General features: G+C 35.3%; 1 protein-coding gene across 1 annotated transcript in view; it reads right to left on the bottom strand.

Annotated features, from left to right (window-relative positions):
• Window positions 1–440: 440 nt before the first annotated feature.
• GNAI1 (G protein subunit alpha i1) overlaps window positions 441–15,416 on the bottom strand; it is a 69,735-nt gene continuing 54,759 nt past the window's right edge. The window contains exons 5-8 of the mRNA XM_084897043.1: window positions 12,881–13,009; window positions 8,869–8,998; window positions 7,598–7,751; window positions 441–2,468 (exon numbers count right to left, since the gene is read on the bottom strand). Of these exons, the coding sequence (XP_084753169.1) occupies window positions 2,278–2,468; window positions 7,598–7,751; window positions 8,869–8,998; window positions 12,881–13,009 (604 nt within the window). The 3' untranslated portion in view covers window positions 441–2,277. The remainder of the gene's footprint in view (window positions 2,469–7,597; window positions 7,752–8,868; window positions 8,999–12,880; window positions 13,010–15,416) is intronic.

The following is a 15,416-nucleotide window of genomic DNA, read 5'->3' as shown; positions in this document are numbered from 1 at the left end:
GAAAGAAAAAAACAAAAACAAAAAAAACCCACTTGTGAGGCAGTGGAAAAGAACTCTAAGAAGTGATGGCTGAATAGAGATGGATTTGAGAGCTAATAAGAGTTCCCAAGGCTAAAAAGTCCCCAGCGGGGGTTAAATGAATGATGGTACTGAGTAGCTATAATACAATGGCAAAGTAAGGGTGAGAACTGGTTTAAAGGGAGAATTTGATTTTGTGCATACTGAGTTGGAATAGGCAATAAATTCTCAGAAGGAGGTATCAGGCAGTCAATTCCAAATGTGATACCATGTCTCATGAGAAAACTTGGGGCAGGGAGAAATCAATCTGCTGGCACAGAGGAGATGATAAAAAGCTGGCAAAGATGAAGAAATGAACATACTATCAACTGATACTTAAATCCTAATGCAAAAACGTGTGTTTAGTCAACAGATTTATAAAATTTTAAAAATTTAAATTTATTAGGATTTATTAATAACAGTTACACAGAATAAAGTTCAGAAATTCATCAACTATGATCACCAATATGTGCTTCTTTGTGGCTTTTTAAACTATTTGTCATGATTCAAATTTATTCATTATAGTTGAGATTCATACATAGCTTCACAATATGGATATTACAGGTCTCCCATCAGTAAAATTAATGAAAACATATCTTTCATGAAAGGCACATGAAGAATCTAAACTAACATAACACATTTAAGGAATTTTGATAATTTTAAATTTCTTTACATTACAAAGAAGAAAAACAAATCCCCAAGATGAAACAGATATAAATGCAGTTTGTGGTTACCCACCCCTACACACACATATTTCAACAAATATACTTCAACAAAATGACAGAAACAACTTACCCACAAGCTTACTGAAAGGCTAGCTCTTTCAAGATGAGTGAAAAAGACAAGTAGGGTGGGGAATGCTGTTCATTTTGATGAAGCAAGGTCACAAGATACATCATGAGTAATCAAAAGAAAAATTACTATTGACATTCAACATCTAGCTGATATGTAACACTTATTTGAACAGACATACAGTCACTGACTTTATTAAATACTATTACTCATTTTCTAAGTGTAATTGCCTGTTTCGTTCTCAGAAATAATAGTACAATTTAAAAAATAATATAGACTTAAGCAAATGGAGGAAATTTGAATAATCTAAGGGGGAAAAAGTAATTTTAGTCAAGTGTGATAATTAAATTTGAAACTAATTACATATATGAATTAAAAGCTTGCATTATACCAGCAGCAGAATATTTAAAGATCTTTCTTGTTATCTTCCAAACAAGGAGCTATCAATATATGCTAGGTACAAGGGATTTCCCAAAGGAAATACACAAATGAATGTCACAAATTCATTATGCTGATATATTTTTTATCCAAAAAATGCTCTCATCATCCATCTAAACTTAGTTATAAATAAAAAGGTAATTATTTAAAGTGTATAAAAATTAATTTGGCATCATCTTTAAGGCAATGCCTCAATACCATCCAAATATTAAAATTCAAAGTGAAAACAAACCAACTGAATAAAAATTAAGTATTTATAAGTTTAAAAATAGTAAAATATGCAATTTTAGTTCTTCAAACCAAATCTATTGTAGATCAGCATGCGATCTTAAAATAAAAAATAAAATAAAATGTGTACGATGTTTAAATAATCCAAAGGAAGTTATATTCATCCTCTTTAAGAACATTTCAACAAAGCATTAAATTTAAAGAACAAATCATGTTATTAAAATAGTCTGTGCAATGTTTATACAAATGACATTTTTAGGGTCACAAAATAATCAAGGTAAGGGCTGCAATGTTTCCTAATATTAATTGCTATACTTAAAAATTTACAGGGCATGAATATAAATAAAGCTGTTCAAAACTGGTTAATGTGGCAATAGTCTGGCACTGAGTACAAAGTACTTAATATTTCTGTTACTTCCAAAGCAATCACACTAGAATTGTAAATGACGACTCTTAAAACCTAAAAGTAATGTGGAAAACTAAAGTTATAAATACATGTATACATACATTTGCATATTTACACTTACACAGAAATCATCAATACACTAGAGCCCAGCTTTAACACTGCCCTTAGGTTCACAATGCAGGACCACCTTTCACATTTTTACTTAGGTTAAAAAACAAAACACAACAGCTTTGGTCAGGTCCAGATGTGTTTGCCGTACACTACATTCTGTGTTGCTGCAAGACCCTAGTCTAGAGAGATCCACACATAAGTACTCATTTGGTTTGAGAATGCATTTTAACCATTCACGGAAAAACTTAGAAGAGACCACAATCTTTTAGATTATTTTTTATGATGACATCTGTTACGGCATCAAAAACAAACTGCACATTCTTAGTATCTGTGGCACATGTGAAGTGGGTGTATATTTCCTTTGTGTCCTTTCTCTTATTGAGGTCTTCAAACTGACACTGAATGTATGCAGCTGCCTCTTCATATGTGTTCGAGCCTGAGACAGGAAAGGAAAAAACATAGGAGAAAAGTTAAAATGTGTATACAGCTAAGAAAAATGGGCCTTAAGTATTGAAATCAGCTATTTAAAACAGTTGGACTCCATAACTGTATTTTTTCCTTATAGAATAAGAGAAACTGTTTCTTCTAAATGAAAAAAAACACCCCATGTTAACTACCTTTTAATGACTATATTACCCTTTAAGAAAAATCCTGAAACAAAAAGCATTCCACATGATTTTTGTTCCTGCTTCAATCTCCAAATACCAGATCCCTACTTTTTCTTATTCCTTATACTCTATTAATCCCAACTTATTATAGTTCCATGATGGTGGTGAGTATGTCAGTTACAGCCTAGTGGCTGATCAAGAAATGCTGGCTGGATGCTGATGAATGTTTTTATTGCCTTTCCTTATTTAAAAAAAAGTGTACAAGGGTCCACAATGGGGTTTATGGCTATCAGGTTAAAAAAGGAATGACACACTCCACCTTTCAGGTAACTGACTGACTAAAGACTTGTGAATACAAACACGCCAGAAATGGTTTGGCAGTATCTAAAGATAATCACATGCATAGTTTGTGACCCAATAATTCAGTTTCTAAATGTGCCCTTGACATAATTATATTCATATGTTTACCAGAAAACATATTCTTTAATAGTTTAAGAAACAACCCACTAATTATGGTATATTCATAAAACAAGTTGCCATACAATAATGAGAATGAAAGTACTACTGCTACCCACAATAACATGGGTGCATTTCATAAACATACTACCGATCAAGGAAGCCAGATACAAAAAGACTAGATACTGTATAATTCAACTGATGTTTAGAAAACAGGCGGGAGGGGGGTAGGGGAGAGGCATGATGGGTCTTTTGGGAACCCGGAAATATTCTACCCCTTGACCTGAGTGATAAAACATCAGTATTCCCATTTTAAAAAATTCAATGAACTTCACATTAAATGTTGAGTATTTGTGTATGTATATATTTTTACATGTACATAAGTTAATACTTCAATCAAATGCTCATTTGAAAATAATTATTTAAATCTCCGTCTTACAGTAATAACACAACACTATTTGCCTGGTTTTCAAGGTCCTTTAAACCCAACCTGCTCTCTCCCACATTTGAGATTCATTTCATGGCATGAGAATAATATACAAACACCATCTGTGTTACTGCAGCTTTCACTGAGTGCCTAGCTCAATTTCCTGTATATATTCTGGGCAGCTAGTTATATTACTCAATCTGATTTTAGATGTTACTAGTAAGAAAAGAATGGCTAGTGATTTTGAACATGTTTTCATATGTCTCTGGGCTTTCTGTATGTCCTTTTCAAAAAGTATCTCTTTAGATCCTTTGACCATTTTTTGATTGGATCATTTATCTTCCTTTTAATAAGTTGTATGAGTTCTCTGTAAATTTTGGAGATTAAACCCTTATCGGAAATATTATTGGCAAATATGTTCTCCCATGCTGTGGGCTTTCTTGTTGTTTTGTTGGTTTCTTTTGCTGTGCAGCTTTTTATTTTTATATAGTCCCATTTGTTTATTTTCTCCTTAGTCTCCGTAGCCCTAGGAGCTGTGTCTAAAAAGATATTGCTACGACATATGTCTGCTATTTTGCTACCTATGAAGTCTTGTAGGGTTTTTATGGTTTCCCATCTTACATGTAAGTTTTTTAGCCATTTCGAGTATAGTGTAAATTGGTGATCTAGTTTCATTTTTTTTTTTTTTTTTTTTTTGCACGTAGCACCATTTATTAAAGAGACTGTTTTGACTCTATTGTATGCTCTTGCTTCCTTTGTCAAATATTGAGCATAATGACTTGGGTCAATTTCCGTGTTCTCTGTTCTGTTCCATTGGTCTATATGTCTATTCTTGTGCCAGTACCAGGCAGTTTTGAGAACTGTGGCTTGGTGATATAGCTTAATATCAGGTAATGTGATCCCTCCAACTTTGTTCTTCTTTCTCAGGGTTGCTGCAGCTATTTAAGGTCTTTTTTTATTCCAGATAAATTTTTGGAAAGTTTGTTTTAGATCTTTGAAATATGCCATTGGTATTTTAATGGGGATTGCATTGAATCTGTAGATTGCTTTGGGTAGTATGGACATTTTAAAGATGTTGATTCTACCAATCATGAACATGGTATGTTCTTCCATTTGTTTATGTCTTCCTCTATCTCTTTTTTTCAAAGTATGGAGTTTCCTCAAAAAAGTTAAAAAGGAACTCCCATTTGACCCAGTAATCCCACTTCTAGTACTATATCTCAAGAAACCAGATATGCAATCAGAAAGGATATATGCACCCCTATGTTCATAGCAGCACAATTTACAATAGCTAAGATTTGGAAACAACCTAAGTGCTTATCAGCAGATGAGTGGATTAAAAAATCGTGGTATAGCTACACAATGGAATACTATGCTATGCCGCTATAAAAAAGAAGGAACTTTCACCATTTGCAACAACATAGATGGAACTGGAGAGCATTATGCTAAGCAAAAAAGCCAGTTGGAGAAAGATAAATATCACATGATCTCACTCATATGTGGGATATAATGATCAACATAATTTGATGAACAAGAATAGATCAATCTAGAGACAAATGGTAGGGGAGGGAGGCTAGAGAGCAACCAAAGGACTTGTATGCACGCACAATCGTATAACCAATGGACACAGACACTGGGGCGGTGGGGGCTAGCCTGGGGTGAGAATAGCTAGGAGGGTCAATTGGGGAAAAGGGAGACATATATAAAACTTCAGACAATTAAAAAAAATTAATTAAACAAAAGAACAACAACAGCAACAACAAAAAATGGCAAGTATGGGGATAGGAGAGAATGTGTTAGAAAATATCTAAGTATAGATGATAACCTGGTTCAAGAATAGAGAATTGGGCCCTAGTTTGTTTGGCTCAGTGGATAGAGCATTGGCCTGCAAATTAAAGGGTGTCCCAGGTTCAATTCTAGTCAAATGCATGTACCTCAGTTGCAGGCTCCTCCCCGACCTGGGCCCTGGTCGGAGTAAGTGCAGGTCACCAATTGATGCTCCTCTCAAACTGATATTTCTGTCTTTCCCTCTCTCTTAAAATCAATGGGGGAAAAAATATCCTCAGGTGAGGATTTAAAAAAAAAAAAAAAGTGAAGAATTGGGAGGTTTATAATTCAAAGCGAGATAGAAATTTGAGAAAAACAAAATACACTGAGTTTACTTTAAGTTTCAGGTGCTAAAAAACAAGAATGTGCTCAACAAGTAGTTGGAAATGCAAGCCCAAGGCTCTAGCTCACATGTGTCAAACACAAGGCCCGCGGGCCAAATCCAGCCCGCCAGGCCTTGCAATGTGGCCCGCACCGCGCTGTCATCACTGCACTCCGCTGTCAGTTTATGACATTGTCAGTTTATGACTGTTCAGTAAACCATTCGGCCCGCGATTTAGGCTGGATTTTAGATTTTGGCCCCTTCTCTGATTGAGTTCGACACCCCTACTCTAGAGAGAAATTACATTTGACAACAGAATTTCACCTGAGAATAAATATGACCAGGAAAGGATGGAGCGCTAAAAGATTATAGGACGGCAGCTAGAATGTGGTGAACTGCCAACATGTAGGTAAAAAACAGAGGGGAAGATAGAAGCAGATGGAGATAGATGTGAACTGAGTAGTTAAAGGCTCCATAGATTTCTTCTATAAAAAGCAATAGCCATAGTAATTAAGAGTTAAGGCTGAAGCAACTGAGTCAATAATTAAGGCATGCAGTGAAGATTCAAACTGTATACCTGGCACAAAAAAAAAAAAAGCTAACAAGCATATTCCTTGTTGCTCTGAAATCCCTGTAGGTATGCGATTTCTATCAATGCATTTGGGTACTCTGGTAATATTAGTACAACATGGCTACTTCACAGTAGAAAATGACAAAAATAATCTAAAAGACAGATTAAAGTAAGGGCAAAACTAAGCCACCTTGATTCTAGATAACTTCAATCTTGGAATTAGTACTATAAATAATTTTATTCATACTAAACACAAAGTATTTCATTATAAGTTGACTTAGGATACTATAAATTTCAAAAAGAAAAGTTTTAAAATAAGAAAATGTATGAAATTATTTTGAATTGAAGTATAACTTTGCAGTATACAAAAAAGGGCTATAGTAATTAGTGTGCTTATATGTTCTGAAACACCCCCTGGTCCTGACCCCTGGCTCCAATGAGAATTTAATTAATGTCAGTCTGGTGGTTAATGATGCTGTAGACTTAGGTCTGGATTTGGGCTCTGATACCACAGGGTTGTTTTAACATCACCTGTAAAAAGGCAGTGAATACTTATCATACAATTTCCTCAATACAAGACCAACTAAATTTTTGTTTATAACCAAACAAATTCTTGAGACTTAATTCTCTTCATTAAAATATTATTCAGATGAAAGCTAAGATAATCTGCCTTATTTCCCTTCCTTGCACCCACTTTCAACAGCAGGAGTCCAGGTGTTCCCAAAATCAAACTAAACCATAACCGATGCTTTAGCCCACTTCTGATTGTAAAGGCGGGACTGGGAGCCAGCTACATGAACTGCTTTGTTCAGGATCAAAGAGCTAATTATGGAAAAGCCAGGACTGTCTCTTAGTTGCCTTTTCTTACTGCAGATCATTTTCTTTAGTCGTAAAAGTAAAATGCCATGAATCACCTCATTACCAAAGTTTTGGATTGCATATGAAACCTTCCCTGACTCCTGTGTTGTTAACGCACAAATTCCTTTTTCATTTTTACCCCTTACATTTATTGTTCGTGGCAATAAATTGCACTGCTTTTGTTTGTCTATCGTACATCTGTCTCTGAGACGAGACAAGAAGCAAGACATGTCAACTAGATGAAGAAATCCTTACTGTAAATTTATGAAGAACTGAAGTCATTACAAAAAAAAATACACAGCTTTTCCATAAAATGAATACGTTAGTTTACTTGTGCTTGAATGCAGTACGATAAGTAATTTCTTTTAAAGAAAAGAATTACTAAACCAAGGGATTAAATCAACCACTTAAGTCTTGTCTTAGGGGAACTTTCACTTAGGGGAACTTTCACTTGGATCTGTATGACTTGACAAGTTACCCACAGAAAGCAAAATACCTGCATATTCCGGGTAGCATATAGTGAGAGGGCTCTTTTTGATTTTTTCTTCGAAGAGATCCTTCTTGTTTAAAAAAAGTATAATGGATGTTTCTGTAAACCATTTGTTGTTACATATGGAATCGAACAACTTCATGCTTTCATGCATTCGATTCTGTAGTAAAAAGGATACCATCAGTTTGTCATAATGGAAGAATTTTGAGAAATACTACTTTAAAAGAATAACAGATAGCGTAACAAGATAGACCTTAGCTGTAAAATAGTAAATGCCAGAAAAATATTTTTGGAGTATGTTAAGAACAAGCACCCTTTGATTTGGGGCGAGATGAGTATCTACATCCGTCGTTAATTACTTTTGCATCAAACAATACTCCATTGGTACCCACCACGTGTCCCTGTGCCTGAGAAAGCCTGCTGCTGGGGGGAGGGGAGGCTTGCTATCTAGGGATGCCAAGTGCAAACATTTGCAAAGATCTCATCATCACAGACTTAACTGAACTTTCCATTAAGAGATAAGTAACGTCTTTTAAAGATTAATAAATTAAACTGAATAAGCTGAACCACAATTAGCCTAACACCCTGACGATAAAGGTATGGGAGGGAAGGGAACCTCGTTTCCCGGTCCTGCCTCCCGGTATTTGCAGTTTCTAAAAGGGCACTGGTGGGTTTCCTAGTGTCGCTGGAAAGGGGGAACTGCATGTATGAGGTGCTCTGCACCTACCGCACTGTAACTGCATACACCTGATCTTAAACAATAGAAAACTGACCTTTCTATCTTCTTTTTTCCGGTTTGTACTAAACTTAACTCTTCCATTTAAATAAGTTTCTACTTGAGTTGATACTTAAAAAACATTTCCCCCAGATAAACAGTATACTGAAATGCATCTGAAAATTACACGGGGGTGCAAAATAGAACATGGATCAGAGATTACTGAGCTAGAACTGGCAGATGTAATAAGTTAAGGAAAACAAGCCTTGACTATGACAAAACAAAGCTTATTTTTCATTCGGTGTGTAAATTCTGCCAGGCAGAGGAAATGCAGTTAAGCACAGAGGGTTAAGGGAAGATAAACTGTTGTCTTTTCCTTTTTCCCATGGTCCATCTGTGTTTATTATAGTTCCCATTTAGGATGGAAACAGAAAAACTAGAGAAAAGAGCCCAAACTTCCACATAATTCAGACATTCACAAGAAAGTTTCTTAGGGAGATTCCTGCCATCATCTCCAGCCCTCCCTGCTCCATGCTCAGTCTTTCCCAGGGGTTGTACTCACCATCTCTTCGTCTTCGGCGAGAACCAGGTCGTAGTCACTCAGAGCCACACAGAAAATGATGGCGGTCACTCCTTCGAAGCAGTGAATCCATTTCTTCCGCTCAGACCTCTGTCCTCCCACGTCAAACATTCTGGAAGAGGAAAAACGAGTCAGACATCTCATTAAGTGTCCCAAAGCTCCGAGTTCTACAGCATCAACAAGAATTGCAGGGAGAACGTGGGATGGGAAGAAAGGAGGAAAGGACTTTTGGGGAGGAAAAGAATGTCAGAAATGAAAAAGAAAAAAAAAAAGTCTGATTTTTAAAAATTGTTGAGTAAAGAGAAACAAAGCAACTAAAAATACCTTAAAAAATAATATATTAACATAGAAGAACACTTAGCACAGAACATTAAAACAAATCCATGTGAATGGGCTGCACTATGTGTAAACACTAAAAGTTCACATGAAGCCAGAAGAAATGCAGAGAGAACAGAGTATATTCAACTCGCCAATGTCAGGGAAGATGAGAGGTGAGGACACGGGCCCCGCCTCCCGCCACCAAGCGCTGTGTTCTCTCAGAGGCAAGAAGCAGAGCTTTGGCGTGAAGGAGAAACCGTTCCGGGTAAGAAAAAGCTGAGCAAGCAAGTCAGATTCAAAGTGGGGCCAACAGGTTGCCTTAATTAAAAAGTAAAATCAGGGGTAAAAGAAAAGGTGAGATGCAATCTGCAATAAATGGGTGGCCCTAATGAATAGTGCTGAAACTTGGAATGAAAAAATAAAATAAAATAAAATAAAATAAAATAAAATACTGGTTTTACAAAATATATGACAGCAGACCATTGTAGGTTAGTGTACAGGGTAGCAATATAATTAAATAGTATAAAGACAGTGATTCTTTCCTCTTTTCCTTGTAAGAGTTTATTAAGGTAAGCAAAAGTTGAAATGCACGTAGGGTATGTTATGTAACATAGCAACGACCACTTATATAACGGAAACACTATGCAAAATGGTACATTTCTAAAGCCTCCATTTATCTAGAGAGTGAACTAATTAAAATGGTCCCTATTTAAATCTCAGGCAGCAAAAAGAATTTTCCCTGCAGAGCAGTATTGGCCTATAAACCAAATCTGAGTGCATCAACCAGTCTTGTTTCTTTTATCATCATTTAAGGGGCCTGCATTATATTGGTCTAGCTAATAAATTGCTGAGTTTAAGAATACTATATAAATATTATTCTATGATAAATGAGAATGAGTAAGATACAAAAAGGACAGCTGGTAATAAAGATCAAACAAGAACAAAATAAAATTAATTAAAATGATTACACATTTGTTAAATTGCCAAGAAACACAATCTAAAAAGAACTTTACCAAAAACATAATATATTTTTAAAAACTTCTCTGATCAAATGTCACATATTTCCTGACCACTCAATACATAATAACAACCACTTAGGTAATGGAAACACTATGCAAAATGGTACATTTTCACTGTAGTAATAATCATCATCCGCTGAATATTAAATATTTATATCACCTCCCCTAACAATGTAATTTTATTGTAATCTCTTTTGTATCCCCTATACTGAACACAGACAAGTACTTATTGGTTGAAGAAATAAGTGAACTGTGTCTACAGAATATTTTAAACGCTTTCAAATAATAATAGACTAGTGTTACCATGTTAAAGATCCAGATCTTCCAGTTATGGTGTGGGAATATTCAATTAAAAAATAAAAAGCTGTAACATGATAATTAGGACATCTGACAAGAAATATCTTCAATTTGTTTAAAGTAGAAGTGAATGAGGATCACCTATATGCCGGTCATAAAGATTCCTTTACGTATTTTCCGGCGTATAAGACGACTTTTGAAACGAAAAAAAGTCAACCGAAAATCGGGGGCAAAAGACCAAAATTGCACAAAAATTACCTGCATATCTTGACGGCAAAGTAAGTCTTTTCTTTGAAGTGGGGAGTAGTCTTATACAGAGAATGTAGGCCTAAACCTATGTTTTAACTGTAAAATTAGGGGGTCGTCTTATACGCCGGAAAATACGGGTACTCTAAGCCAGTGCTTCTCAAACTTGAGTGCCCAGAATTGCCTGCTGCTGATCCCAGGATCCGGCTTTGAAAGCCACCTGCCTAATTCTCAAGCCAAGGAGAAACAATGACTAAGAACTGATACTATAAGCAATAGGACTGTACAGAGAGCATTAGCCATTGTTTCACACATACATTAGAATTACCTTCAAATTCTAAACTTCTATTTATATAAAAATGTATTAATGTGTTCTTCACATGAAAAGATGAGGCCTCTGAAAAGCATCAAATAGGGGTGGAATCTGAATTCTCTTCCGTGTGTTTTAGGAGAGGGGGGAGAGGGAAGGACCCTGGAGATCCTGAGATGTGCCTGCTGGCCCCCCTCAGACTCATCTGATACCATTATGACCGAGACTGAGCGCAGAGCTAGTGGACCAAGCATAGCAACCCTATAACTACAACACTGCACTCCAAAACCTATTACACATTCATATTTCTATACAAAATGGAAATTTTTCATATGATGATAATCATTTTATGACAGAAGGGATGCTTTAATTCTATTATTTTGCAAAAATATAGTAAAATAAACCTGTCGATTCCTTAAAGCAAAATAATCCATGTATGCCTGCCTCATCACCGAGGTGGGTAAGATAAATTCTTGAAGAATGTCTTACTGCTTCATTTTGAATTTAATTCCAATCATACCACAAAATAAGTGAAATTTAAATTTTACAACAGCTGTTAAAACCAGACAATGAATTACAACACAAACACACTACGTAGTTCCTCGCACCCAGCCTGGTATCAAGCCTGCAACCGAGGTAGGTGCCCTTGACTAGAATGAAACCTGGGACCATTCAACCTGTGAGCTGACACTTGAGCCACTGAGCCAAACTGGCCAGGGCCGATGCTCCAGTTTCCGTACCATGTGTTAAAGCACAAAGCTACATGATCAGATAAACTAATTAGGATCTGTATCTCGATTTAAGAAGCAGGGCAATGTTTGTTTTTTTGGAGAGAAGCTGCTATGGAAAGTTGAAATTAAAACTCAATTATGTGAACCACTGAATGTGGGATAAATTAGTTACAAATGATAACAAATGTATTTGAAATACTGAGGGAGGGACTCAAAGGTAGAGCTGCAGATAATTAACTGTGCTGCCCAAAGCTGCCAACTGCCAGCTTCTTCAGGAGGTGAGCTGATGTTTATTCATCTTTGACTTGGATCTCTTTAATAAGATGCTCTCAGAAATTCTGCTTTATCATCATTACTGTTTCAGATCATTACAGTCACCTGAGGCAAAGTGAAACAGTTTTTGACATATTTTTAAAACTATTACTGGAAAAAGAACATAATCCTGTAAGTCTGAATGCAATGTTTACCTGAACTTCCCTGAGCCTATTTCATTATAAAATGAGAAAACTGGACAAAATGAATTTCAAGATCCCTCTGTTTCCAAAAGCCACTGCAATTCAGTGCTTCCCGCTCTGACTGCAGTAAGTTAATTAATCATCAGGACACCATAAGTTAAATAAACATTTTTCATCACATCAGCTTGCATGAATAAAAATGTTCATGAAAATCTTTAAAAAGGTATTCTTTTGTAATATTTCCACAAACATATATCCTACCAATAAAACTCTCTCTTTTGCTACCTAAAACTGGATGGCAGCACTTCTCAAAATGTACAGCATTAGAGAGTACCTTCTATTCAGAAATAAGCGCCAAAAACTATTTTTATTTAAACCCCTGTGGAAAATATAGGCAAGAGGAATTTGCAGAGCTATTTGTTCTCAAACAAATATATAAATATTCTTAAAAAGTTTTTTGCCCTCTTTCACCCAAACATTCTTTTGTCCATTATCTGAGAAAATTTTTTATAATTTCCGACAATAAGTTTTTTAAAATTTTTATAATTACACTTTTTTCCCCCTAAACAATGGGTTTTATCTCTTAATTTATAAAACATATGCTTTGAAGCTACTCACTTAAAGTGAAGATCTTTGAAAGTAAAATGGGTTTCAACAATTCCTGTAGTTTTCACTCGAGTTCTGAGGACATCTTGTTGAGTTGGAATGTAATTTGGCTGTGCTATTCTGTCCAGGTCATTCAAGTAGCTGAAAACAAACAATAAAACAACATGCTAATAGTTAGCATGGCCAATACAGATGTTGAAGTTTCTATCTTACACAACCCCCACTTAAGTCAAAGTATTTATACTTTTCCAGCCACAAAACTCTTATACCATTTTTTAAATGTAATATACTTTGTTTCTGAAGGACAGTTTTTAGTAATTATTGTTGAGAAAGAAAACAGACTAATAATAACTTCTTAAAAATCACCCAAAATAACTGCACACCGTGTGTTTGTTTCTTAAAATTATTCATTCATTCATTCATTCATTCATTCATTTTTTGAGGCAGCACTGTTTAAGTTTGAGATGTTATGCTTTTGTTGAGATTTAGGAAGTTTTTAAGAATATACTGAGAAAACCTGTGGCCAAAGGCAGAATTCAATGTTCTCTTTCAACCAGCCTTCGGTTACACACAGGAAAACACTACACATGACATATTACTCTGAATTTTACTGGCTTCCTAAATCCATTTCCAAATCTAATTTTTGCGCATTTTAACCACTCATTCAACACTCTTGGTCAATAATGCCAAATACATTGTGATATCAAAATGTGGTGGTGTCATACAATGCAATTACTTTGTATAATTTGTGTCAATTTATATGGTATAGTCCATGATGTTACAGAAAGTCCAAGTATGCAGACATTAATGTGAACCTGAGTAGTTAAAGGAAGACTCAAGGACAGTAAAGAATCTGAACGATTCTTTACTGTCCTTGAGTAAATGTCATTCCCATCAGGACAAGCAGCACAACAGTATGGAGGCGGGATTTGGTTTCTCAGGAAGTAAGGCTGCTGCTAATAGGCCAGGCACAACCTACATTGAGAATCTGGAATTAATCCTTCCGTCAGCTGAACGTGGACAGTGTCCCCGCAGTGCTGGGCAATAATTAGGGCAGGACATGAAGGATAATTTAGAAAATAAGTTCAGGTACAGGAGGCACCACTATTTCAACTTCAATGATAAGCTCTGAAACTGTTCCTTAGCTATTGAGAATGGGTCTTGCAAACAAAAGAACTCAATAAATATTTGACTTATTGCAAAAGAAGCTGGAAAGCAATCCAAACACTAAATTAGTGACCAAAAAATGTTTTAGATATTTAGGTACACGTATCTGGTGTTGACATGCAAGAATACACAGAGATATAATAGCTTGAGTTATCTGTATTGTTCTTACTTAATTTAAAAGAATCTTGTTATCTTTTATTGTATTGGTAATAATACAATAGTACTTTATCTGCTCTTAATTTCACATACATAATGTTATACCTTATTGTAAATAATAATCTGATTTAATAAACAACCAAACAGGCCATGGCAAGATTTTACTGTCCCTATAAAATACAAAGCTACTCTTACTTAAAATGTGCTGATTACTCATAAATTCATTTCTTTGCTTAAAACTGCTATAATTCTAATAGTCTAAAATAATGCACATTTATATTTCAACAAGATAATGAAGACAGAATGCAGGGCAAAAACAGACTTGGCTGCATTGCCAGTGTAGTGGCAGAGAGAGAAAATAATCAAATACTCTCAAGACAAGTAGAAATTAAGTGAATTCAAAATAAATGTAAATCTATGAGTGCTAGGAAAGAAAACATATCATAATATGACTTCATAAAACAGGGAGACAAGCTATTCACTGAGTCAAGGAATATTTATTTCCTAGTAAAAGTGACACCAGTTGGAGAGATGGGATATGTATTCAGTAAGAAATGTCACATAATTTTACATATTATATGTAATTTTACATATGTAGTTTTAATATAATATTACATATATTACATATGTAATAATATATATAGTTTACATACTTGTAAAATATTTAAAATATAGAGTAAGAAATACAGTGTTACAAATATGCTAAGAGTTACATGTATCATTTATTTACACTAAATCATTAATGTAACACACACACTGAATGCTGTGAAATGCAATAAATGACATGCTATACAATAAGCCTAGCTATGCTTTTCACTGAGGCAAAATGTATTCATCTAGACCAGTGGTCAAGGACAATTTTCAAGAGCAGAGCGATGTTCCTCAGAGAGAGGCTCTCTTGGAATCACCATGCGCCCCTTCAAAGGGTGCCTGTCATTCAGCTGCCTGGCACTGGGCAGGTCCCTGTCCTCAGGCACTATTAGTATTATGGACAAAAGCCAAATAAGTCACCAAACTAGAGATACACCCACATTGAGAATAAGCTTCGGGAAGTTCCAATTACTTTCTTCGAAATATACTGGAAACCGTCCCATTCTACATGTCTCAATTTGAGTTACACAAGCCTGAGTCTCCTGAAACACTTTTAAGCACAAAGGAAATAACAATATTGCTATCTACAGACACATACAAAAGACAGAAAGTTTTCACCCACTGTCATTCTGAG

Source organism: Pipistrellus hanaki (assembly GCF_964339955.1).
Source record: "Pipistrellus hanaki genome assembly, chromosome: 10".
Classification (NCBI taxonomy): domain Eukaryota; kingdom Metazoa; phylum Chordata; class Mammalia; order Chiroptera; family Vespertilionidae; genus Pipistrellus; species Pipistrellus hanaki.
This window is presented reverse-complemented; position numbering and strand designations above follow the sequence as displayed.